Genomic DNA, 27356 nt, shown 5'->3' on the forward strand with positions numbered 1-27356 from the left:
CTAATTTGCCTACGTTGTCGATTGCGGATATGGTGACACTGATCATTTCGCTTGTGGCAGGGCTCACACGGGTGGGACAAATGTGCAAGAGGCTACGAAGAAATAATGACGGTTATGCTGTCCATGGCTCGAAATCACCGAGGATAAAACTTAAGGTGTTCACTAAAGTTACTGCTGTTCGTGTATTATACAAATGTTGGTAATACAAAAATGTATATGAGCATTATGAACATTATTATTGAAACTGATTCCGGTTGTAGTATTTCATCTCCCGGTGAGCTGAACCTCCAAATAAATATCTATCTCAGCAGCCACCCCTCAATGGTTCTCTTCAACTTAAAGTTATCTGGGCCACTGTCATTTTTTTTCAAAACAGGTATAGAATCCAGGTTGTAACCTCTATTTTGAAAATACAGTAGGTTTATATTGTAAGTATTCTGTGTATATCGGCGACAATCAGATGGCAGTGTGTAACCATGTCCTCCCATTTTATCTTTATGTGTGCGGCATCACAGCTCGACAATTGGGCCACCCGTGTTCCCTGTAAAACATGTAGTATTGAAGATGAAATCAAATGTTTGTATGTAATTGCTACCAAACCTATAAGAGTGAGTTACATCCAAAATGAAAATTGTATATCGAAAAAGACACAAATGTATGTGAATGCCATTATCAAAGTTAAATATTACACAGAATGGTGTAATGTTCAGTATTATGTCAAGTAATGTTTCTCAACACTGTTATATGAAAATCCCCCGTATTCTAATATATTCTATAATGGGACTGTGACACACGTACATATAGTAAAGACTTTTCCTTGTACAGGGCTGACACACCGTGCAAACTGACCAGCAGTGTAATAACCCGTTTTGTAATAAAGTTGCAAAGTGTAATAATTATTACAAAACGGGTTGAGAGTCTTATTACAAAGTGAAATGCACATAGCAACCCGTTTTGTAATAAAGTTGCAAAGTGTAATTAACTTGGTGAATGATGCTGAAAGTGTTCAATTGGCACCCATAACTTGCTTATAAGTTCAATTAGGAACACAAACGGTATTTACGTTAAGATTGGTCGTCATCATATCTAATTTGGATGAAAAGTTGACCTAACATTGGAGTCGTTTCAAAGTGTAATGATTATTACAAAACGGGTTGAGAGTCTTATTACAAAGTGAAATGCACATGGCAACCGTTTTGTAATAAAGTTGCAAAGTGTAATAAACTTGTTGAATGATGCTGAAAGTGTTCAATTGGCACATGTTCTGAAGGAAGTTTAGTTCCAATGCAAAGTGGCTGTTACGACGTAAATTGTAATAAAAAGGTAAATTGTAATACTTGCAGCAAATTGTAATAATTTTGACGTAAATTGTAATAACAACGTAAATTGTAATAATATTTGACGTAAATTGTAATACGCAAATTGTAATAAAAATTGACGTGAATTGTAATAAAATCTCTACTTGCGGTAAAATGTAATACTCTTATAAGGCTATTCAAGATGTTTTTTGCATGACTTGCTTCAACAGTACGTTGACCAGTTCGACACGACTGAAAGAGACTCAGTGATGACGAAGGGTACAAACACAGGCTGGTCAACCAGTGTGTCGATTTGCGGTGGAAACGCTATACGAGTTAATAAGGAGTAAATTATCGTTTTCTTGAAACAAACGAGGGAATTTAATCATATTTATACAATTCATTTTATTTTGACGAGGAAATTCATATACAACAAATGAGTTGACAGATCCCGTGCATACACAAATAACATCCGGTATCTTCGGATAACTCTTGTACAGTTTCAAAGAGTATATGAATTATCATAAATTTCTTGCAATCAATTGCTGAAATATATCTGCTTGTATCCAAATAGAAAGGAATTGAAAATTTATAATGAAAATATGTTTGTCACTAAAGTAAATTTTCTCTTTGACCTTGAAACGTACTTGAAGATCATTAAACTCGACAATCGTTGGTGGATTGCGCCAAGAAACCTTGAAACGAAATATATACGTACAATAATCCCCTGAAAACATAACGTCCTCTGAAAGATTAAGAGGATTAAAGTAATTTGGGCTAACATCAAGCACTGTAATAACATACTCTCTTTAAATTCAAATGAAATGACTGGTGACTTACCAAAAAGTCAAATTATATTTTGCTCCGATTTTTTTACCTAGTTCTAATTGCCTACCCTTATCACTTTTTTTCTGAAATTGAGTTAAAACTTCTAAATTTGAGACTGCAATATATGTCTTCAGAGGGTATTTCATACACTATGTAACAACTGTTTTACCCCATTTTAAATTTGATTTCATGCTGAATCGCTCTTTTCAACTACTGCTAACATACTTGAAATGGAATGTTTGTGGCATGCTATCATCTACGTAGAAGATACTACCATCTGCGTAGAAAATACTATCATCATTGAAGATACTTTCATCTACGTATATGATAGTATCTTCTACGTAGATGATAGTATGCCATCTAGATACTATCGTCCACTTACATACTTTCATCTACGTGCATGATACTGTCATCTAGAGTATGTAGAAGTGCAGTCATATATGTGATACCAATGACATAGAGCTCACATTTACTGTCATTACATACACACCTACATGCGCGCACATACAAACATACATACATACATACATACATATGTATGTGTGTGTATTGGTGTGTATATGTGTGTTTGTGTCTATGTGTGCATGTATGTGTGTGTGTATGCTGATGAGGGCATAGTATCGGAGATAAATATAATTTGGTTTCTTAGTTAGTCAAGTTAAATACACTTTGCAACTTTATTACAAAACGGTTGCTATGTGCATTTCACTTTTCTAATAAGACTCTCAACCCGTTTTGTAATAATCATTACACTTTGAAACGATTCCAATGTTAGGTCAACTTTTCATCCAAAGTAGATATGATGACGACCATTCTTAACGTAAATACCGTTTGTGTTCCTAATTGAACTTATAAGCAAGTTATGGGTGCCAATTGAACACTTTCAGCATTATTCACCAAGTTATTACACCTTGCAACTTTATTACTAAACGGGTTGCTATGTGCATTTCACTTTGTAATAAGACTCTCAACCCGTTTTGTAATAATCATTACACTTTGAAACGATTCCAATGTTAGGTCAACTTTTCATCCAAAGTAGATATGATGACGACCATTCTTAACGTAAATACCGTTTGTGTTCCTAATTGAACTTATAAGCAAGTTATGGGTGCCAATTGAACACTTTCAGCATCATTCACCAAGTTATTACACCTTGCAACTTTATTACTAAACGGGTTGCTATGTGCATTTCACTTTGTAACAAGACTCTCAACCCGTTTTGTAATAATCATTACACTTTGAAACGATTCCAATGTTAGGTCAACTTTTCATCCAAAGTAGATATGATGGCGACCAATCTTAACGTAAACACCGTTTGTGTTCCTAATTGAACTTATAAGCAAGTTATGGGTGCCAATTGAACACTTTCAGCATCATTCAACAAGTTTATTACACTTTGCAACTTTATTACAAAACGGGTTGCTATGTGCATTTCACTTTGTAATAAGACTCTCAACCCGTTTTGCAATAATTATTACACTTTGAAACGATTCCAATGTTAGGTCAACTTTTCATCCAGAGTAGATATGATGACGACCAATCTTAACGTAAATACCGTTTGAGTTCCTAATTGAACTTATAAGCAAGTTATGGGTGCCAATTGAACACTTTCGGCATCATTCACCAAGTTAATTACACTTTGCAACTTTATTACAAAACGGGTTGCTATGTGCATTTCACTTTGTAATAAGACTCTCAACCCGTTTTGTAATAATTATTACACTTTGCAACTTTATTACAAAACGGGTTGTAACACAGCAGTGCTGGTACACAAAATTTTAAATCAGGTCACCAAATTACACGCAAGCGTTTGTTGTTACTTTACCAAGTTCTCTTGTTGAACGTCGCTTTGAACAGTATTCCAGTTATATCAATGCACGTTAGCCTGATGTGCGAGGAAAGCCGGAAGTGATATCATGATGCAGGTCTAAGATTTAACCACCTCAGGTTAATTCACTTTCCACACATGCGAACCATAAGGGGGAAAAGGCGACAAAGCAACAATGCGAACATGTGCGTAGTCGCGGTTTGGTTAGGATGACAAGGCGACAATGAAATGAATCGACAATATGCCTTCTAAGATTTCATATCTATGGCTGGGCGTTGCCCGTTGCCAGTCCGTTTTGATGCATTTTTACCTTTTGACGTACTGCCGTATCACCCTGATCTGATAATCTTTCTTCACCCTGATCCCAATGTTTATCCTGATTCCTATGTTTCACCCAAACCCCCGTTCTGATCCGGATCCCCATCCTTTATCCTAATCCCAATGTTTCACCCTGATCCCTACGTTTCATCCTTATTCCTATGCTTCACGCTTATCCAACTGTTCATTCCTGTTTCCAACACTTCACCCCGATTCCACTGTTTCATCCGGACCCCCATTCTTCATCCTGATCCCTGTTCTTCATTCTTATACCAAGCTTTGATCCTGACACCATGTTTCCTTATGTTACATCCTGATCGCCTGATCGCCATGCTTCACCCCGATATCCCGCTTGCACCCTGCCCAGTGCCTTACCCCGCTCCCACTGTCACCCTGATCTCCATCATTACCACTGATTTCCACATTTCCCCATGCTTCACTCCGATCCCAGGTCCACCCTGATCCCCAATTTTCACCCTGATCTCAGTGTTTCACAATGATCCCCAAGTTTCACCCTGATGTCAATGTTTCACCCTGATCCTCATGTTTCACCCCGATCCCCAAGTTTCACCCTGATCTCAAATGTTTCACCCTGATCCTCATGTTTCACCCTGATCCCAGTGTTTCACACTGATCCCCAAGTTTCACCCTGATGTCAATGTTTCACCCTGATCCCCAAGTTTCCCCCTGATCTCAATGTTTCACCCTGATCCTCATGTTTCACCCCGATCCCCAAGTTTCACCCTGATCTTCATGTTTCACCCTGATCCCAGTGTTTCACCCCGATCCCAAAGTTTCACCCCGATCCCAAAGTTTCATCCTAATCCTTATGTTTCACCCTGATCCCAGTGTTCCACCCTGATCCTCATGTTTCACCCCGATCCCCAAGTTCCACCCTGATCTCAAATGTTTCACCCTGATCCTCATGTTTCACCCTGATCCCCAAGTTTCACCCTGATCTCAATGTTTCACCCTGATCCCCAAGTTTCACCCTGATCTCAATGTTTCACCCTGATCCTCATGTTTCACCCCGATCCCCAAGTTTCACCCTGATCCCAATCTTTCACCCTGATCCTCATGTTTCATCCTGATCCCAGTGTTTTACCCCGATCCCCAAGTTTCACCCTGATCCCCAAGTTTCACCCTGATTCTCATGTTTCACCCTGATCCCAGTATTTCACCCTAATCCTTATGTTTCACCCTGATCCCAGTGTTTCACCCCGATCCCAGTGTTTCACCCTGATCTCCATGCTTTATACTGATTCCTATGCATCAACCTATTCCCACTGTCCCATCCTTCTTGAACCCCCTGCTTAATCCTGATCTCACTGCGTCACCCTGTTCCCCTCGTTTCACCCTAATCCCCGTATTTCTTTCCCGTGGGGAGCCGGGGTAGAATATGTTCCCAGCACACCATTGCGACCGAATTGGGCAACCTGTTTGCCGTTGGTTGCGTCCCTGTGTCGACAAAGGAAGGGACTCGGGTGGTTGAGGGCGCAGCAGACGACAAAAGTGTTCCTCCAACACATCACTTTGACCCTAAGGTTGCCTAGATGGGTGTCAGAACAGGGCCCATTCTATTCAATGACTGATCGTGTCATGTACTGTGCAGATATTGTATTGCACAACATTTTTGTATTAAAAGAACTTTGAAATTGGTCTTGGACAAACAAACCTTTCATTCAAAATATCAATTTAAATGTATCAATCTATAAACTTACCTAGAGTCCTATGCTCAGAGATCGCCTCCGTGGTCTAGTGGAAGAGCGTCCGCCCGGAGAGCGGAAGGTCGGTGCTCGGCCACGTCATACCAAAAGAAGTTAAAAGATGGTACGTGTTGTAACCCTGCCTGGCGCTCGGCGTAAAGGGACTGAAAAAAGGACTGGTCGGCTCGGAGTATACAGTGTCTGAGTGAGGTCTTCATGTTATTCACTGTGGCCTAACAGTGGGCAAGCACTATAAAATCGGCATTAGTCCGGACAGTACCAGCAGCCACACGCACGCACGCACGCACATGAGATCCGCTGCAGCAAAAGTCTATACGAGTATCTTATCCCATTCACCATATACTTCCTGCAGCCCGATGTCACAGGGGTTCAAGACATTTAAAATGCCGCCATTCTCTGTGCAGATTTGCGCGTTGAAATCCTCTGGTCGTGGGTCCGAATACCAGATTTGCCCTAATAATGAATAATGGTTTGGTAGCACCATACGGGGATTCGCCAAGGTGATAACCGTTTAAGACATGCATCATTTCGACGATATCCTCCTATGTACAACTTGATATAACTGAAATAATGTACAACGCGGTGTAAAATTCCATTCACGTCAATGGTCATGAATCAAAAATATTGTTGTGTGTGAGTGTGTGTGTGTGTGTGTGTGTGTGTGTCTGGTGTGTGTGTGCGCGCGCGCGCGCGTGTGTGTGTGTGTGTGTGTGTGTGTGTGTGTGTGTGTGTGTGTGTGTGTGTGTGTGAGAGAGAGTATATGGGTGTCCGTGTCTGTGTCTGTCTGTGTGTATATATGTGTGGCTGTATCTGTATGGCTGTGTATGTGTCACTCTGTGTGTGTCCCTCTCTGTGTGGCTGTTTGAGTATCAATGTGTCTCTGTGTGTATGGCTGTGTATGTGTGTGTGCATATGTGTGTGTGTTTGTCTGTGTGTCTCTGTACATGTATGTGTGTGTGTCTGTGTGTCTCTCTATGTGTCTCTATGTGTGCACCTGTGTGTCTCTGTGTGTATGGCTGTGTATGTGTGTGTGCATATGTGTGTGTGTTTGTCTGTGTGTCTCTGTACATGTATGTGTGTGTGTCTGTGTGTCTCTCTATGTGTCTCTATGTGTGCACCTGTGCGTGTATGTGTGTCTCTGTTTGTGTCTGTATGTGTGTGTGTCTGTGTGTGTAAATGTGTCTGGACCAGACAATCCAATGATTTGCATCATGAGCATCGATCCACACAATTGGGATACGATGACACGCATCAACCAAGACAGCGAGAATGACCACCCGATCCCGTTAGTCGTCTCTTACAGCATGAGTTGCTGAAGACCGGATCTACACGAGTCGTGTGTGTAGGTATGTGTGTGTGTGCGCGTGGGTGCGTGTGTGTGTGTGAGAGAGAGAGAGAGAGTGAGGAATGAGAGAGGATAGAGCAGTAACGATGACTAGCTATGTGCGTGTATATATGTGTCCATGTGTGTGTACATTCGTCTGTGTCTGTTTATGTGTGTGTGCGTGCACATGTGTGTGTGAGAGTGTGTGTGTGTGTGTTGAGTAATTGGAAAGGATAGAGCAGCTTTGATGACCTTTTGCTATGTGGACTGCAACTCTCCTATATATTGGAGTTCACAATGGAAGAATTACATGAATTTTAGACCAGAATAGTACACTGACAATGTTTTTGTAATTGTGAACTCGCTTATCACATTCTATTCTCGGTCTCAAAATTATGAAGAGTGATAATAGTGGTAAAGATAACGTGTTGTCGGTGTGAATTGGTTTGAATTGGTTTTCAGGAAAGTAGAGATAAATCATGAAAAATAAACCTCCTAATTGTGGTAAGTGGTGGACTCCGTTGAGTGGTCTATTGAAAATTAACAAAATACCTGAAAGGGGGCGGTACTACTGAAAAAATTTCAACGCCCGGACAGGGACACTGTCTGATCATATTGATGATGATATCGCCGAGGTTTTAGGTGATGAGAATATGTCAGTTATGTCCGATAGTATCAACACAGATAGAGTGTCATGTGATAACATTGTAAACAATGCCGGAAAATATCTTGTAAATATGTGTGCCGCTCTCGACATGTCTATTCTAAATGGTCGCTGTGGTACGGATTTAGGTATAGGTGATTATACTTACATCGGTCACTCAGGCTCCAGTGTAATTGACTACATTATTGTATCCAACAGTCTATTCTTCCACTGTTACACATTTGATGTTGTGTCCAGGGCAGAATCCTCACACCTTCCACTATCTTTTTCATTTCAAGCACGTGATCAGGAGATTCCCGTTGAAACAGCAGGGGCCGCACGTGCGCCTCGTAAAAACTACCACTATGTGTGGGACATGGCGAAACTACAACAGTTCAGGGATAATCTTGTACTGCCACATGTGGTTGATTGTTTTGAACAATGTACTCTGTTACTACCAGATAATATAGATGGTGCTATTAACTCATTCACGGACGCCATTTGTACAGCTGCTCAGTGCATGAAAAGGACTTTTCTCGCGACAGTCACTCACAACCCTGGTTTGACAGTGTGTGTCGGCACTACAGGTGGGAGAGAGAGAGGTGTCTCAGAATATATAGACATCTTAAGAATGATAGCACCTTAGTTAGTTATTGAAAATCAAGAAATACTTATACAAGTTTATTACGTGATAAAAAGAAAAGTTATAATGACTATATGCGTAATAAGGTTTTATCTAGTCTTCCAAATGGTAAATGTTTCTGGTCTACCATAAGAGGATTATCTCAGAGTGTGGCAACTCGTGTACCGAACATATCACAAGAACAATGGGTCGATCATTTTAAAGATGTGTTTGACAATCCAACAGATGAAGATATGGTTAACACCGATACGACTATTAATGATAGTCATGATGATATAGTTGCTATATTCTGGACTCCCCCATTTCACAAGAGGAGGTGCTATGTGCGATCAACTCTTTGAAATTTGATAAATCCGGAGGACATGACCACCTCATTTCAGAATTTTTTAAATATGCGAATGATATTTTTGTCCCGTATCTTACAGTGCTGTTTAATAAGTTGTTTGATAATGCATACTTTCCTGAATCTTTGTCTTTGGGAATTATTGTTCCGATACATAAGCGAGGAGACATCCATTCCCCATCCAACTATAGGGGTATATCAGTCCTAAGTGCATTGAGTAAGTTGTATGTTTCTATTTTGAACAGAAGGGTCACGTCTTGGTGTGAGGTCTATGGTAAAATTGTCCCAGGCTGGTTTTCGTCATGATTACTCCACCATAGATAATATCTTTATATTACAGTGTATTATCCAGAGATATATCAGTAAGCGTAAGGGTAGGGTATATGGTTTGTTTGTCGATTTTGCAAAAGCCTTCGACAGTGTAAACCGGATGAAATTATGGTCAGTACTAGTCAATAAAGGTGTCGCTGGCAAAATGATAAAAGCTATACGGTCTATTTATACAGCTGTTAAGGCCAGTGTAAAATTTAAACATAAATTTTCTGAAATGTTTCAGTGTCCAAGAGGAGTACGTCAGGGTTGTGTGTTAAGCCCCCTTTTATTCTCGATGTTTATTAACGAACTAGCTGCTGAAGTTGAACAGAATTCTGGACCAGGAATACAACTTCATCCTGATATTACAGAGATATTCCTGTTATTATTTGCAGACGATATTATTTTAATCGCAGATACTATAGGTGGACTTCAGAAGCGTATTGATGTTCTAGAAAAATATTGTAATGATTATGATCTAGATGTCAATTTGGATAAAACCAAGGTGTTTGTTTTTAAGAAAGGTGGAGTGTTGTCAAGAAAAGAGATTTGGTACTATAAAGATCTAAAGTTTGAGTGTGTGTCCTCCTATAAATATTTGGGCGTTACTTTTACGAGAAGCCTGTCCTGGTCTAGTCATTTTTCTAATGCTGGTTTACAGGGGGAAAAAGCAATGTTTGGAATCTTAAAGTCATTGATAAAATTACATCCTCTTCGATATGACTTATATTTTAAAATATTTGATATGAAAATAGTTCCAATTTTGCTCTATGGTTCCGGAGTCTGGGGTCCACACCAGAATGATGAAATGGAAACTATACATACATTGGCATGTAAGCGCTTTCTAGGTGTCAAATCGTCAACACCCAACAACATGGTTCGAGGTGAATGTGGGCGGTATCCATTATATCTTTATGCATACAAAAGTGTTATTGGTTATTGGATAAGGTTATTGAGTATGTCCGATTATCGCTTTCCAAAGATATGTTATTATATGATGCTTCAGGCAGAAAGTAATGGTAAAATTAATTGGGTCTCAAAATGTAAATCTTTATTGTTTGGTTTGGCATTTGGCTCTGTATGGGAAAACCAGTGTAAAAGTCATCCTCATTCGTTTTTGACAGAATTTATGTCGCGTCTGAAATGTAGTTATGAACAGGATTGGCATTGTCTTCTGCTAAAGCGTAGTAAATCTTTCTCGTATTCTCTATTCAAGGTATCGTTTGGTACAGAGTTATATCTTAGCTGTGTGACCGTCAGTAAATTGAGAGTGGCGCTAGCTCGGTTTAGATGTTTTTCGCATCAGCTGTGTGTTGAAACTGGGAGATACGCTGATATCCCACGTAACAGAAGACTATGTTGTGTTTGTAATGCTGGGTATGTGGAGGACGAGTATCATTTCTTGTTAGTTTGCTCCGGTTATAACAAGCTACGCGTGGATCACTTATCACACAAAATTTGTGAATATCCGACCAAACACAAATTTAATATCATTATGTCTACAACTGATTGTAAATTAATTGAACGTCTAGCTATCTATATCTATCAAGCGATCTCACTTCGTAGTACATTATTGTCACAACAATAACAGCTGTGTACATCACGTCCATTGTAATACAAATGTAACTATGGGCCGATGGCCTACACATACGAAATAAACCGAATTGAATTGAATACTGAAAAAATGATAGATACTAGTTGAGTACCAACTACACTATCATCACAATAACTATAACTATTGATTCTAGTGACTTATTTTTGCTTTTGTTTGATATTGATTGGACCAAATATTTACGTGAGTATATTTTAACACCGTTGGCAATTGCATGTAAACAGTATTGCATATATGCGGCTTTAAACACTAAATGAGTGATATTATAGATCTCAGATTATAACTTTCATCAGACTATCTCTTTATTTTTTTTTTTAACGCAAGCTATTTAGCCATGAAAAACATCATGGCCTCCCTGGCATCTTTGTCTAAACATGGCAAACTCCGACTGCGCATCTATAAATCAGATTTACAGGACAATATATCATTTTGATGCTTCTCATTTTGATGTCAAGTACAAGTGTTCTCGAAAAAGGGTGGAAGAATCGGCGATATGAATTGTACAGTTGAAACCATTCTTTTTTTAAAAACTATCAATGAAAAGGAATAAATCCCCATCTAAGGGGTTCATGACGATGAACGTGTTAGATAAATAACAACGATATTCAAACAAGGATATATTATATAGGAGCATGTTAAAACAGTAGCAGATGGGGTACAACAATGCACCGATTATTGAACATCGTGCCAAATTGGTTGCCCTGACGGCGAGAGTGTTACTAAGAGTGTCATTAGGTGACTGTGCTAAAAGACCTGCTCCTCCTCGGGTGTCCACAGAGACAGTACTTTGTTAACCTTGTGCTGTTTGTGACATCAAATCATTAATTAAACAAATCATCAACTTTGGCAGTAGAATGGCCACTATAAAAAGCTGGCTGTATTCCACTGTCAGTAGTAGTTCATAATTGATTTAGTGGTGATTCCATAATGGCAAGGGCATGGGATCAGAAATGGGTAGTTTCCCAAGATACTTACAGTGCACAATGCTGAAGTGTGACAGCAGTTTAGGGGAACATAAAGTCACAGGGTATCTTTAAACTGACCCAATCACTAGCTTCCTATTGACAATATCACTTTTCATTTTGATCAAACAACTTCTAAACAAAAGTCACATGGCGCTCTTTGAAAACTTGGTAGAAAAAGCATGCGTCGATGTGACTTTTAACATTAGGGAGTCGACGTGTCTGTCTGTCTCCGCAGTAAGTTTGTTTGAGATTTTTGTCGGCTATTTTGATCACCATTTTGTGGTTGTTACAGAGTTTACATATAAAAAGATGATAGATCTTTCTGAAGATTCAGCCATCTTCCAATTGTTGTAGATTCCATACAATATGCCTCAAATTAATCAATGTATGGTGGATTTAAAGTCTTCCATGCAGAATCAGTGGTTATGGAAGATCACGCAAAATATTTAAATCAAGCTTGAACCTGATCCAATTATTTTTTGTATCCGACTCCAAATTTGGTCGATACACATCGCATACACAGCTGTATTAACACTGACTGTCAAATGTTTATGACAGTGTGACTGTTTCAAAATTTGACGTTACTCAGTTAAAAGCATTGAAATGTGTCCAGGGGCCTTTCCAACAACGTCAGTTTCGTCTCTTCAAGTTGAATGTTCTATAACGTCTCTGTCAGGGCCGTCGGCTAGTTTAACCAATTCGCTATTGGTGTATTGTATTATTGTGTTGAATATGCCATTTGTGACTGGTCAAATGGTAAAATCCCTTTGGGATCAAATGTCCAAAGACTAGCAAAACAATATGGCATACTTAATGTTAACCTTCTAGAATAAAGGAATACGTCATCTTTGAATATTTGCAGCCAAGCTTAAACACCACTGGGACAGTGCGATGGGTCATAATGTGTACTGATTCTATGGCTGTCGTTCGAGCTATTGAGTAGCTGCTTCAAGAAGGGATCCTTTTCGCAATTATGAACCTTCATTCTCTTCTGAATCCCAAAAATATTCCTTGTGACGTTGTTTGGATCCCTGCATATATTGAGTTTAAGGTAAATGAAGTAGCAGATGGGCTTGCGAAATCTGTTTTAATAATTAAATGTGTATCCTTTATAGAATTCAAACCATGTCTTCAGGAAATGTTTTGGCATTTATCAGTTTATTTTGAAATACTCGCAGAACTAATGGGATGAATCAACTTTCTGCATCTGTGAAAGAGAAGGGATGAAGACTGGGCTAAGCGCTAATAGAAGCATTGTTGATAATGCTATAGGGTGAGTGAGTTTGGTTTAACGCCACTTTTAACAGTATTCCGGTTATATCACGGCGTAATATGAGATGAAAGCCAAAAGTGGCGCACGTCTCAGACGTTTCCCACCCAGGGGCACGGGTATGGTGCTGAAATACGCAGAAACATAAACGGGCGAAACGGGAATTGAACCCAAAATCATAGGTTTCTGGCATGCCAAATGGATGCAATTGCGATGACTTAATTACTATTTAATTACCACTATTTAATTTATGATTTTAATACTCAATGAGGATCATTTGCTTATGTGTTGAATGTGAACTACTGCTGCTACTGGTTGATTGCGTGTCATCATATTCACATCTATGTTACATTAAACTCGGCTAAGCGGATGTACCAATTGTTCAATATTGATAACATCAACGAATACCGTGCAAAAATATAATATGAATTTAAGCTTCTCGTCTTTCAACAGTTACATGCCCACTTTACATTTTTTTAAATAACTTCTGTTTTGCTATTGATTTTACTTTAGCATTAGCTTTTATGGTTGGTTTGAAACAAACTTATCGACTGAAAAGTCCGAAACACAATATTTTATTAACAGAGTTAAATAGGTACATATATTATTTGGAAACTGGTGATCAATTACTTTAATACATTTTTATGTATATTGTCAAAATGGACATTAAACGTAAAAGTAGTCGCAGTAACAACATACACTTATGCGACACAGTTATGTTATTGATAGACCCAGTAGCGAAATTGCCTTGCAGAGACACAAGTAGTGATGAATGTAAATAAATAGTGGGTTCTTTTTAACAAAAGTCGGAAATACATCTCGCCTAGATATCTCGATGTAATAACATCATAATGACAAAATATATGGGACGAAAGATAGTTTCATGGAATGGAACGTAGTGTTAAACAGGTCATGACAATCAGACACAGAAAACGGGGAAAGGAAGTCATTTGGCACAGTTTCGTGTGGGACACTGTAGAGATAGAATATAAGATCAACCAATTACACCTATGCTACAATGTTAGAGAGCAATTCATTGTTTACTGTAGTTCATAGTGTCTATATTGACTATTTGAGGTCACCAGGACCGAAACAGCCCCTGGTATGGCGCGTTTTCATTCGGCTGTCCGTCCGGTAACTATCGACATCCAACCGGATATAGGGTGTAGTTGAAACTTTAAGTGAATGGCTTCGGTAACAATATAATAATAACGTTCATGTGTCGAACTATAAATGCCCTTAACTCCACATTTTATCCTGAAGAAACAGTAATACAGTTTATTTGGATTCTTTATTGAAGAAATATTAAATTGTGGAACAAGGATAAGCAGATTGGTTTTGTAAACCACATTTGTCAAGACAGGTGATAATTGTAGGTTTATATAGCACCACTACAGATGTATAGTTAATCATGATATATTCATTATATCTAATCACGGCATTTGCATAAAGCACCGGGGTGTTTGTAACATAAAATTAACAAATTGGTAGAAGTATTCAGTGATTATACTAACTGTATAGATGAAAATAACTAATAACTTTTAGGCGTCGTCATCTGCACGCATATGCATCGTGAAAATGAAACATCTCAATACGGCTATAGACATTAAAATAATAAAGAAATGGAAAGATGTTAGAAAGGTCCCAAAGATCATTATTATTATGTGTAATATCAGATTTACAAAAATTGTAAATTAACAAAGTCAAAATCGTTGAGGATATGTATTTTTTCTTAGACAACGGGGAGCGGTCGGGTAGCCTAATGGTGAAATTGTTCGCCAGTTACGCCGAAGACCCGGGTTCGATTCCCGAAATGGGTACAATGTGTAAAGCCCATTTCTGATGTCCACTGTCGCGGTATTGCTGGAATATTGCTAACAGCGGCGTAAAATCAAAGTCATTAACTCACTCTTAGACAACGCTGGCAATCCATAAAGAAATATTATAATCTACATGATGTAATTGTAACCAGTAGTATTCTAACATGCCTTAGTTGTACGCCGTGTGTATGTACCATTTGTTCTTAAATGTAGTTTAAAAATTTACGTCGAGCGTCTTCTGTTTTCTTCTGACTCTGTATGTCATCAGGTACGAAATACTGAGCGTTAGGAAACACACGCTGCACAATCGATTTGATAATTCAAGACTGTCAGCTGTCGCGACTTTGTAATCTTCACGCTTTAGCAGATAAAGGAGATGTATGACAAAACCCTTTGATTGAAAAAATAAAATTGTTGGCGACAATAAGTGTTTAGATGTTTATTCTAACAGCAATAATAATAATATCATAAAAGTGCGATATCAAATCAGCCCAATTTTTCAAGGAGAGGCTATCAGTACGACCACAGCATCGAGTTTAAGTGCAGTGTGTTGAGGCAGCAACAACGCTGCTTGGATGAAGTCGGCTGGCTTAAAAGGTGAAACAGAAGGCTTTCTGTTTGCTGCTCACTTCCCACTAGAAAGCGTCAATATGTGATTTTTTCCACCAAAATGTAAATATGAAATGTAGATCATACATTGAATTTAATGAGACTGTCCAACACATTGCCAGTGGATGACCACCTTTGGTACAAAAACAGTATCTTGAATTCTTTATTCAGTACTTTACAGTCTCGTGAGCGACATGATGAGGCTCGATCCTTTTACTACCGTCTTCGCCATGCTTGTAGTCTTTACAGAGGTCCATCCATGGTACGACCCAGGATATGGAGAGGGCGTCATGGAAAATGAGAAATTTGAAATTTTCTTTGAAATATGCCCGTATACTGCCTCAGTCTTATCCAGGCCCAAAAAAACTGATCTTGTCCTTGATATATCCAATAAAATCATTTATATCATTGAATTTTCTGTCCCTTTTGACACTAATGTGATTGACAAGATTCAGGGAAAACGTGCCATATGTGCGGACCTCGCTTTCGAAAAGTCACGCTTGCATCCCAAGTACCAAGTTGTCTGACTCCCTGTTGTTCTCAGTGCCTTAGGTTTGGTACCTCCCAATCTGTTGACTGACATTGGGAGAGTATTTGGATTTACTTCTGACAATCTGGGTAATGCAGAAGGCTGCAGTGTTGGGGAGTCTTCACATTCTCTGAAAGTTCTCGGTGGGTTCGATTAGGCAGCGCTTCAATTCGCTGTCTGGGCTGCGTGTAGAGGGGGAAAGAGCCCTGGGCTGACGATGAGCCTAACCAGCCTGACTGTGCCAGCCAAACCCTCTTTGCTGCATTTATTTAATTTAAACTGTAAACACTACTAATAATATAAATTTGTAAAGCGCCTAATTTCCATCATACGGTGCTGAGAAAAACTGAGGAAAACTAAGAAAAAACCTGGTATACCAAGTAGCTAATAATATCGGACATAGGATATTTAGTTATTGCAAATGTATCATCTGGACAACATTGACCAAATGCTAAAATTTTCAAGTGCCCTCATCACACAACGCTAACCGCATAATTTTCAAAGAAAACATTTCAGACTCTAAATATTCTTCATAAAAAGCTTGCGGTGAAAATGTGGCCAAGAGTTAGATTCCCTTCACCGTTTCAACTCCCTGTGAGTTGTGTCTGAGCTTTGAAACATCTTCTCCTGTTCATGTCACTTCTAAGAAATACTTATATAAGAACATCAATCTAAATGTCTTGTTAAAGTAAGCTTTCAAAGTGGCAGGTTTCCTTCCCCACAGTACAATGTGTGAAGCCCATTTCTGGTGTCCCCCGCCGTGATATTGCTGGAATATTGCTAAAAGCGGCGTAAAACCATATTCACTCACTCACTCCTTCCCCACAGAATGCTTTTCGGTAATCCAGGCTTACCACAAACGCCAAGAGCGAGAATAGTATAGAAAATCACTATTTTCTGCATGTTAATGTGTTTCTGAAAGTTGAGATTATCATAATTCTGATGGATGAATTCTCCGACATTAAGTCGAACCGACGGAAGAGAGTTGACGAGAAGCTGGGCTTCCTGTTGCACAAACTGGGACACTCTGTTCGCCATTAGCATGAAAGTTTTTCGCAGCGACATTTGAACGATTACTCGGATTAGAAGATACACATAATGTGGCAGAGAAAATACACGTGAATATCATAAAAAATGTCATTTAGATCAAAGGAGGTATTGCTCTTTTTCCCTCGAATTTTCATTTTAGCATATTCTCAAATTCTTTTGACAGTGTCCTAAAAGTCCATTACTTTTACAAATCTTTACTCTTGTGTCCTAACCCGTCCACTGCAAGATCTTGTAATTACCGATATCAGCAAAAAGCGGATCTCATCATGTTCCTTTGCTATCCTTAACCAATGAATGGACCAACCGTTCTAAACGACAGTTAAACAGAAAGAATTAAAAACTTGCACTTTAAGTCAAGAGCTTAACGAGATCATTTCAACTTGATGTTCATGGAACACGAGAATTCAATTTTCTGTCCTTCATTCGCCAGAAGCATCCGATATCCTTTTCTGCAGCGAGAGTGCGAAATGAGGAGGCCATCTTGTCTAACTTCCGGTTCTATTCTTAGTTGCTTTCTATTTCCCAGCTAACCTTTCTAGACACTTCAATATCGGGGTATCTGTCTATTTGCGTTCTTTAATTGAATTGCTTGAGACGGATGTCTACCGTTTTAGCATAGAGTCAAGGGCTGTTGAACTGGTACTGTCCTGGACCTCGCCAAGTGACATTTAACATTCCCCACACATGCTCACAACAATGCCACAATATAGGGTGAACACAACACTGTAGGTGTAGCTACATTGTATACTTGTGAAGAAACATTTGATTTGCAGTTAAATTGATCATTGTTTAGTTGTTAGTGTGTGTTATACCTTTGAGTATGATTACATCCAATCAATGTCTTATCAGCATCGCTCGACTTCAGTCATTGTTGGCGATCTCATGTCGTAGAAACCGGTTGATATTTGCCATACTTAAATAACACGAATTGTGAATTAAATTTATCATTTTCACCTTAACGTTTTTCTCTTAGAAACAAAACTAATACATGCACTTCGAAACTGTTGAATTCCTACCATAAAGTAAGATTAGAGATGCATTTATTCCTTCTGCGTAAAGCAAAAGAAATGACATTTTAACCTAGTCCCCGAAACATAAGTTCCTTTACCTATCTGATAATAAAATAATGGAAAGGAGTGCTGCTGCATATTTGAAGCACTTATAACGATAGTAAACAATGGAAATAATTCATTATGTAACATTTGATTCAAATTTAATAACTTCAGAAAGTCAGTTGCATTTGCCCAAACCGCACTCTCTGTGTGCGGAATGTCACGAGGGTGGATAGGTGACAACAGAACATTGTAATCAGTATCACAGTCACATTTAATGAAAATCCTACTTCTTTTGTAGGAAACTCTACTTTCAGGTTGAAAACAAGAAACGCGGATAATTTGAGATTGTTTTCTACTGGAAACTTAAACATTACGCGTGGGACTGAAATGGAATCGCATAGATCCGCTCAAGGTTGTCAGGCTCGGTGACTTGACTGATTGCATGTAATCGTACGCGATGGCGATGGACGTTAACGTTGCTTGCGTTTTAGATCTCTGGTTATCCTGGTCCAGATTCGATTAGTTACAGGCCGTCTAGATATACCTTGACGATTATTGATTGCGGCGTTAAACTTCATTCTTCACACAATCACTCACTACTATTACTTGCTGAAGATCAGCCCAGGATCTTCATTAGTAGTAGTAGTAGTAGTAGAACTACTAGTAGTAGTAGGGTTAAACATGATTTTAGGGGAAGTAATCTTGGAAAACAGTAGGGCCAACTTCTTTTAAATTCTTCAATTCAAAGTGGGTAAGAATACAGACAATGTGTATTAGTCAGTAATAACACAACACGTTTTCTCTTTATATACACATGCACAAAAGTAAAGCGCCACCTACCATATTTGTAAGCTGTTACTTTTGGCACTTAATGATGACTATTATAACGAGATGTACGATTGTTATAAGCCGTATATGTAAACCTCATGTGATGCAAAAGTTGTCCCAAAGCAAGTTTATCTCGTGTTCCAAAAGAATATGAGCAGAAATTGAAGGATTAGAAAAGTTTTAACATTGAAAAACTTTTTTTGTCATGTAACTGTCATGATATCAGCAGACCATATCAGGTGTCACATAGACACCCTAGGGAGTGCAGAGTCTATTGCAAGACAGAAACGTCAGTAACGTGTGTATGATCCACGGACATTGACCACAGCTTCAACCCTACGCCTCATACTCATTACAAGTCGTTGAATGCTTCTCTGAGGCAAACGGATCCATTCTTCATGAAGTGCGGCTTCCAGTCCATCGAGATTTTGAACTGGGGGATCACGATGTCTGATTTTCCGGCCAAAAATGTCCCAAGAATGCCAAGATGCTCAATCGGATTAAGATCCGGACTACAGGCCGGCCAAGGACGAGTGGCAATAGCTTCTTGGCGCAAATAAGCCAAAACTGCTCGAGATCTGTGTGGTCTAGCATTGTCGTCCATGTAAACAGGTCTTGTCTGAAGAGGATGGTTGTGAAAAACGGGGACTACCACTGGACGAAGAACGGCATCTTGGTATTGTTGGCCATTCAGGTTTCCACGAATTGTCACCAGCGGAAGTTTGCAGCCGAAGGAAACACAACCCAATATCATGACAGACCCCCCGCCACATGCTAAGGTCTTCTGGATGTTCCTTGGTGCAAAACGAGCGTTACGTTGCCTCCAAACACGTATTCGACCATCAACAGTTCGTAGCAGCATTCGACACTCGTCAGACCAATGAATCCTTCTCCAGTTGGCCAAGATCCATCGACTACGGGCACGACAACATATCAGACGATTCCGCATGTGCCTCTCAGTCAGTTGAGGACGTTTTACTGGTCTTCTGGCGTTATAACCAGCCGCTCTGAGGCGACGCCTTACGGTCATCGTCGAGAGTCTCTGATGGGTAATCCACTGCAGTCTTAAATCTGTTGAAGTGGCAAATGGATTTCGTCTGACTATCCTGAAAAGACGTCTATCCTCTCTGTTAGAGGCCTACCAGAGGCCTGTTTCTTAGCCTACTAGACCTATGCCTGTCATTGACATCCTTGGTTTGACCATGTTTGACAAACAAACGAGTGATAACACTGTGATGACGACCAATTTGTCTTGCAATGGCCCTGCATGACATGCCAGCATTTTTCATGCCTATTACTTGCCATCTTTCAGCGTTCGCTTACTTTCTCCTCACCATGGCTGATTTTCAATCTCTATTGGAAGGGGAATCTCACACAGGAGAAAAATGCAACCACGTGTCTGAAACTTGAATTTCACTATTTATAGGGTAGGAGAACTGCAGCAACACGTAAAGCACGCTTTCCTTGTGGTATCTGGACAAATTTGGGTTCATGAAACTATGGAAACCTAATTCTGTCATACATCATCATATTTCGTATTTCTGATTCCCACACGTGAAATCAAGAGACTATGAATATGGTCGCGCTTAACTTTTGTGCATGTGTATATCTGGTGCACGAGGTATGGATATACATGTATGTGCATTTACCCATACATGTCAGTCAATATAACAACATTTTTATACATTACCTACTTCAATTTCCTAATGAAATTCATTTTGATGACATGAGGTTAGTGGGACCTCCTCAGATTGTGGGTCTCCTCAGATAGTAAAATGTCCTCAGATAGTGGGATTTTCTCAGATAGTGAAATGTCCTCAGATAACGGGATCTCCTCAGATAGTGGGATCTCCTCAGATAGTGAAATGTCTTCAGATAGTGGGATCTCCTCAGATAGTGAAATGTCCTCAGATAGTGGGTTTTCCTCAGATAGCGGGATCTCCTCAGATAGTGAAATGTCCTCAGATAGTGGGATCTCCTCAGATAGTGGGATGTCCTCAGATTGTGGGTCTCCTCAGACAGTGGGATCTCCTCAGATAGTGAAATGTCTTCAGATAGTGGGATGTCCTCAGATAGTGAAATGTCCTCAGACAGTGAAATGTCCTCAGACAGCGGGATGTCCTCAGATATTGGGATCTCCTCAGATGGTGAAATGTCCTCAGATAGTGGGTCTCCTCAGATAATGGGATCTCCTCAGATAGTGAAATGTCCTCAGATAGTGGGTTTTCCTCAGATAGCGGGATCTCCTCAGATAGTGAAATGTCCTCAGATAGTGGGATCTCCTCACATAGTGGGATGTCCTCAGATTGTGGGTCTCCTCAGATAGTGGGATCTCCTCAGATAGTGAAATGTCTTCAGATAGTGGGATGTCCTCAGATAGTGAAAAGTCCTCAGACAGTGAAATGTCCTCAGACAGTGGGATGTCCTCAGATATTGGGGTTTTCTCAGATAGTGAAATGTCCTCAGATAGTGGGATGTCCTCAGATAATGGGGTCTCCTCAGATAGTAGGATGTCCTCAGATTGTAGGGTCTCGGGAAGGTACGAGGAATGGTCTTAATCAAGTAGCGAGTGCAGTATTACAATTAGGATTATTTTGAGCGAACTTTGCAGACAGTTTGTGAGATCAACTACGTAATGGGACTTTCATTGGTCAAGTGTTGTAAGTATTTCACAGAATTCTAGCATGGATGTAAAACAGTGTGATAAAGCAGGGAAGTAAGGGCGGTTTCAAGGCACAATCAATAATTCCATCGCTTGAATGCTGCCGTCAGTTGTACTGATGAGTTTAATTTCTTGCACGTCTTCGTTTTGTGTGTATTCAGATTTGGACTATTTTTTATCATGTGTCTCTATTCGATCAGTGCGTTTTAGTCATGATCATAAACTATACTGTATAGCACTGTAGTAAACTTCACCGAAATCAACCATATAAGTAACTTGTATTTTCCCATATGACATTTTATATCGTGATATAAATATGAATAGAGATGTTGAGAACACAGACGTTCGAAGCCCTTAATTGAATGCATAACATATTAATTCCATAAAATGGTCGTATATTAGTTGTTGAGCCAATAGCTGTCCCCCCTATGGTTATCCGGTTACAGTTGTCTCGCCTACAGTTGTCCCGTAAATAGTTGTCGAGGTAAAAGCTGTTCCGCCTGTAGTTGTCCTGCCAATAGCTGTCCCGCCTATAGTTGTCCTACCAATAGCTGTCCCGCTTATAGTTGTCGCATCTATTGTTTTGTCCGGCCTAAAGTTGTCGAGCTAAAAGCTGTCCCGCAAATAGTTGTCGAGCTAATAGCTGTCCCGCCTATAGTTGTTGAGCCTATCTCTTTGTAGGCTATTTTTGTAGTTGTCTCGCCTAGAGTTGTCCCGCAAATAGCTGTCGAGCTAAAAGCTGTCCCGCCTATAGTTGTCCCGCAAATAGTTGTCGAGCTAAAAGCTGTCCCGCCTATAGTTGTCCCGCAAATAGTTGTCGAGCTAAAAGCTGTTCCGCCTATAGTTAACTCGCCGCTAGTTGTCCCGGCTACACGTGTATCGCCAATAGTGTCCCTTGTCAGGGGCAGACATGTGGCGGTTGCAGCAACACAGTTTGCCAAATTGATGCTCAGTGATGCGGATTATCATATGAATCGATATTGCCCTCACTGAGCTTCTCCAAAGATTTGAACATGTTTCACTGGGGTGTTACTCCGCACTGTACCGTCACTAACAAATATAAAAAAAATGTCATTTGTCGCTTAGAGATTTTTGTAACTAACAATTCAGCCAAATAGAACACACCCCATGAAGCCCGCGGATGGTTTGTGGTGACGTTATAATCCATAAAGAATGCGACGACATCTCAACAATAACACATGTTTATTTGACAAAAAAAACCTAGAGGTTTTTAATGGGACACAATCATGTTTACAATTATATTCAAACATGACAAAGATCAGACAATGTTTCTGACATTATGCAAATGAATAAAGAACATTGATGAGAAATATCAGAGACGGTTCATATGTAACGACATTCACAGGCACATCCGTCTACACCAGCGGCGTGCTGCACGTACATCTAACGTGCCAACCAATTGTCAAAAACAAGGCACCAAATAACTTAAGTTGAATATATGTTAACTTCATATATAAAGGTTTCTGCGTGTGATAGTAAGCACATACTATGAAGTCATAGCACCTTTTCAAGTTGAGATTTTACATTTCTGTTTACTGCTGATAGTTGGCTGCCCATGTATTACAGATGATGGAGCAATAATGAGACACGCTGTGTTTGCTGTATATGTATGTCCTATGAATGTAGCTGTGTGCAATGTCAGACAAATACATAATACAGTACGATAATCACATTCACATAAGTCTCTGCGTATAGACATATTCCCTGAATCATGAAATAATTGCAAGTTTGCTTTTACATGAGCCTTCTAGTGCCTTAAATACTGAATAGGAAGCCCGAAGGGATCGCTGATCACCTCGGTGAGTCATCAATGCACATATCCATTGGCCATATGGTACTGTTGTGGTTCTACAATAACACTGGTGTACCCAGCCTGGGGCACAACCGGGTACGGTCTCTGAGCACTTTGATACATACTGGCCTGAGTGTAATTATCATAGCTACATGCAGCCGCCTTCAAACAGTGAGTGTAGTCCGGAGCGGTTATAGAGGACTTATCCTGCAATAACCTCATATTCAATAGTTTATCCCCGGAAGGGGAATCAGTTGTACCAGAACTGTTCAACAGATTTGATTGAGTGCTCTCCGCCCCGGAAGTAGAACGTTTAGATTGCATTGCCCCGGTACCGGAAGTGTGAGACTTGTAGGACGTATTATTATAAGTATCACTCGAGTTTGCATTTGTACGCACCTCACTAGAGGAGTATGGTTGATTTGATGATCTGCGAATGATAACTGATTGCTGCACAGACTCTCTTTGAGGGGGCGATAATGTTTGTAATGGACCGTTAGACTGATCCTGGGGTTTATATGACTCTTCTTTCACAATTTGATTGGTGGTATCCATCAAGGAGTCAAACTTGGAGTTGTTAGGTCGATCTGTGCGGTGAGACTGTGAACTCGAATGGCGTTTTTCATATTCTTCACTCCCAACATCAACTTCTGATGCTGATGATTCAGACCTATTGCTGTACGGAGCTGTGTAATGAGCGGCTGACTGGTTAAAGGTAGCGTCTCTTGAACTACTTCTAGAGCCGTGTCCAGGAGAACGGTAATCAAACTGCTGAGACTGGGGTTGAGTCGTTTGTTGTCCAGTGCTTTGTGAGCTATCTCGGCTTGACTCGTTTTGCGTTAACCGAGACATAGTCTGCATGGATGATGGCGTGGACGAAAGATAACCTGGGTAGTTAGCAGGGTCTCTAGCAGGATAGTATCTTTCCTCATAACCCCGATATGGGTTGCGCTCGTCTATGTACCGTTGATGAGTCTGATACGGGTAAACACAAGCCGCATCTCTGTACACGGTCATGCTTGGGTGTGCATATGGAGCTGTGTAAAGTGCACTGTAGCGGTCCACACCTTCATGTGGGTGCTGATACATCACTCCAGGGTAGTTCTGCACTGGGACGGAAGCATCTGGTGCGAAATCAAACGCTCTTTCTTGGTAGTCAGAAGAGAAATCTTGCGCCTCGGTAACTTGAGGATATGGAGATCGGCGAGACTTGCGCGAGGGACGCACTTTGCTGCGTGATCGATCGGCAATGGCGGAATACGGAGACACCTCTTTTGTGGACAAAGTTTGTTCCAACTGTATTTGCCAATCTTTGGCAACAACGTCGCTGAAATAGAAAGGGAGATGATCAATATTGTTCATCTTCGGTTGATATTGAGTATTGGGAAACGTCCTCGGCACTCATTACGATGAGTTTGTCATTTAATGCTGGATTTGATGGGAATACCCTGTCTAAACTTCATTGTAATTCTAAGCACTGCTACGCAAATCTCGCGTATGACTTCGGATATAAACGGATCAACAAGAGCCATTAATGATAACGTCGATTTTCATTCGGTGATGTAATTCATGTCAGTCCAATCTTAATTCCCATCACGCGTTACAGTCTGTGGTAAACTTCAAACAGGCATTCTTTCACAAGCAAACCATGCGATTTTAAGTCTGAGATCCCCCGTTTTATTTTGTCTTTGAATAAGTTTGGGGTGTGTCAAAAAGGCCCACTTTCTTACTTTCTCTGTGGTAGTTTTAGGATAGATTTTGCACGGAAATGTTTTCTAATATTCCAGATGGGTAACAGTATGATTCTTTCTGGTTTACTGGAAACATCATGTTACTATTCCTACATATATATATATATATATATATATATATATATATATATATATATATATATATATATATATATATATATATATATATTTATATATATATATATCCGCTACAAGTTAGAAAGTTGCAACATAGCGCCTACCTGAGGACGTAGTTGACGCTCACTATACAGTGTGGTCGGGAGGAGCGGCTGTTGTGCACAATAGTGGCGTAACTCTGCATCCATACCCAGCCGCCATCCTTGGCCAGAAACCTGTAGTACTTGGTAGTGACTTGACCTTTCAGTAACACTGCAATAGGTAACCAGCAATATGAAAAGTAATATAATATTTAAAACTGATAAGTATATGTCTACTAGCTATTTACACATATATGAGACGACGGATGACCTAGTGTTTAGTTACCCATGTATTTTGTTTCAAACAAAACTGTTTGTGATCAATGAAGATTATACATTTAGCAACATGGGAGATCCTGGTTAATGGACACCATCACCTACCACTGTGCTTTATAAAGGAGACAATTGAAAGCAGCCCTAATGATTTGTAGCTAATCGAACTAGATATATGACATACTAACATGTATTGAATTCAAAAATTATTCGAACAAACAGACACAAGTGCTTGATATAATTCGGCTTATACGTATAGGAAAGGCCCAATCAGTCAAACAAGTATGTAAACATGTAGAGACTGACATAATAAAGCCATTTCAAACGCGTGACCCTGTTACATTTGTCTTAAGTTATTATGTAACTAATTTGGTTTTAGCTGTACTGCACAAAGACACTGACACAGAAAACAGATGTTTAAAGGACCTGATAGTCAAGTTTATTCATCCAGAGATGCGGCGTGAAAAGCCAGTGAGATATATTCGTCTTTAGGTTACCTCAATTACATACACTAACATCAACATGATTAAACAGAGTGGCTGACATACTAAACTACCAGACAATATATATCAATTGATATTAACTCGAATTGGGGATATAAGACGTCATTAGCGGCTGTGGCCTAGTTTCAGGGTCGCATTGTGAAACAAATTTGCATAGTAGATTATAATTTATTTCTGACAACATTGATTATTATTTGACTCAAATCAGAGTATCGCTGGAGTATCAATAGAGTATCGCTTTTTCTGATATTTGACACGAATGCCGACGTCGTATGTATTAGTTTTGCGATGACGAACAATCCACAGCTACTATTTTAGCCATACTACTAGTCAAGTTTAGGTTTTTTGTTTCAGAAACATGAGATAGTTACCTGATTTCCCTTTTTAGTACCTTGAACAAAACTGAACGTTTAATAAGCCAGGGCCAGATACACAAAGTCCCATCACATTTCATTCAGCAGTTGTGGCAGTTAGAATTACAGACATCGAAGATCGACTAAATTACACCCATATCTTAAGCTCACATACCATTTTAGCCAAAACACTAAGATAATTATATTCTTATTTTTCCTATGTGTGCTTATTGTCTTTTTTCTTCATATGCTACGATTTATAATAGTAATGACCCTATGCTAGTAAATAAACCTATCACCAGGGCGATATGTATCACAAACTGTACACTGGATGGTTTTGTCATCGCAGCGTTTAATACGGAAACGCCTAACTTACATTGTGTGTGGTTAATACATGACCAAAAAGCCGCAGTGGTCGATCTGAGATTCGGTTCAGATAAACTTAATAAACACATACAATAAAAAACTATTTGTCTATACTATATAGTAGCTGTTCATATAACCTGGTTTGTGGTGTGTAAACATGTAAGTAATTACCTATCCATAAATGTACACCAAAGTCTTGTTCATTCCCACCTGACACACATATAGTCTGAAGCAACACAAGAATATCAATTCCGCTTAAACTCATGCTTTCCATGAAAGCTTAGAATAGCCTAGGAGACTTCCAAATGTTGATACTTATTTGCCAGCAACAGAGACAAGCACAACAGCTGGTCTGGTCCCCTGTAAGGCCACTCGGACCCAGGTGTACGGTGCTTCACGGGACACTTGACCTTTAATTGTAGTTTTACGTGCTCGG

The 27356-nt window shown here is 39.6% G+C and overlaps 1 protein-coding gene across 6 annotated transcripts in view; it reads right to left on the minus strand.

Annotated features, from left to right (window-relative positions):
* Positions 1-22850: 22850 nt before the first annotated feature.
* LOC124114715 (single-minded homolog 2-like) overlaps positions 22851-27356 on the minus strand; it is a 136408-nt gene continuing 131902 nt past the window's right edge. For all 6 annotated transcript variants that reach the window (XM_046475417.2, XM_046475420.2, XM_048384171.1 and 3 more), the window contains exons 10-11: positions 25450-25597; positions 22851-24804 (exon numbers count right to left, since the gene is read on the minus strand). In XM_046475417.2, the coding sequence (XP_046331373.1) occupies positions 23493-24804; positions 25450-25597 (1460 nt within the window). In that variant the 3' untranslated portion in view covers positions 22851-23492. The remainder of the gene's footprint in view (positions 24805-25449; positions 25598-27356) is intronic.

Source organism: Haliotis rufescens, unplaced genomic scaffold (genome assembly GCF_023055435.1).
Source record: "Haliotis rufescens isolate VD_foot unplaced genomic scaffold, xgHalRufe1.0.p SCAF_5, whole genome shotgun sequence".
Classification (NCBI taxonomy): domain Eukaryota; kingdom Metazoa; phylum Mollusca; class Gastropoda; order Lepetellida; family Haliotidae; genus Haliotis; species Haliotis rufescens.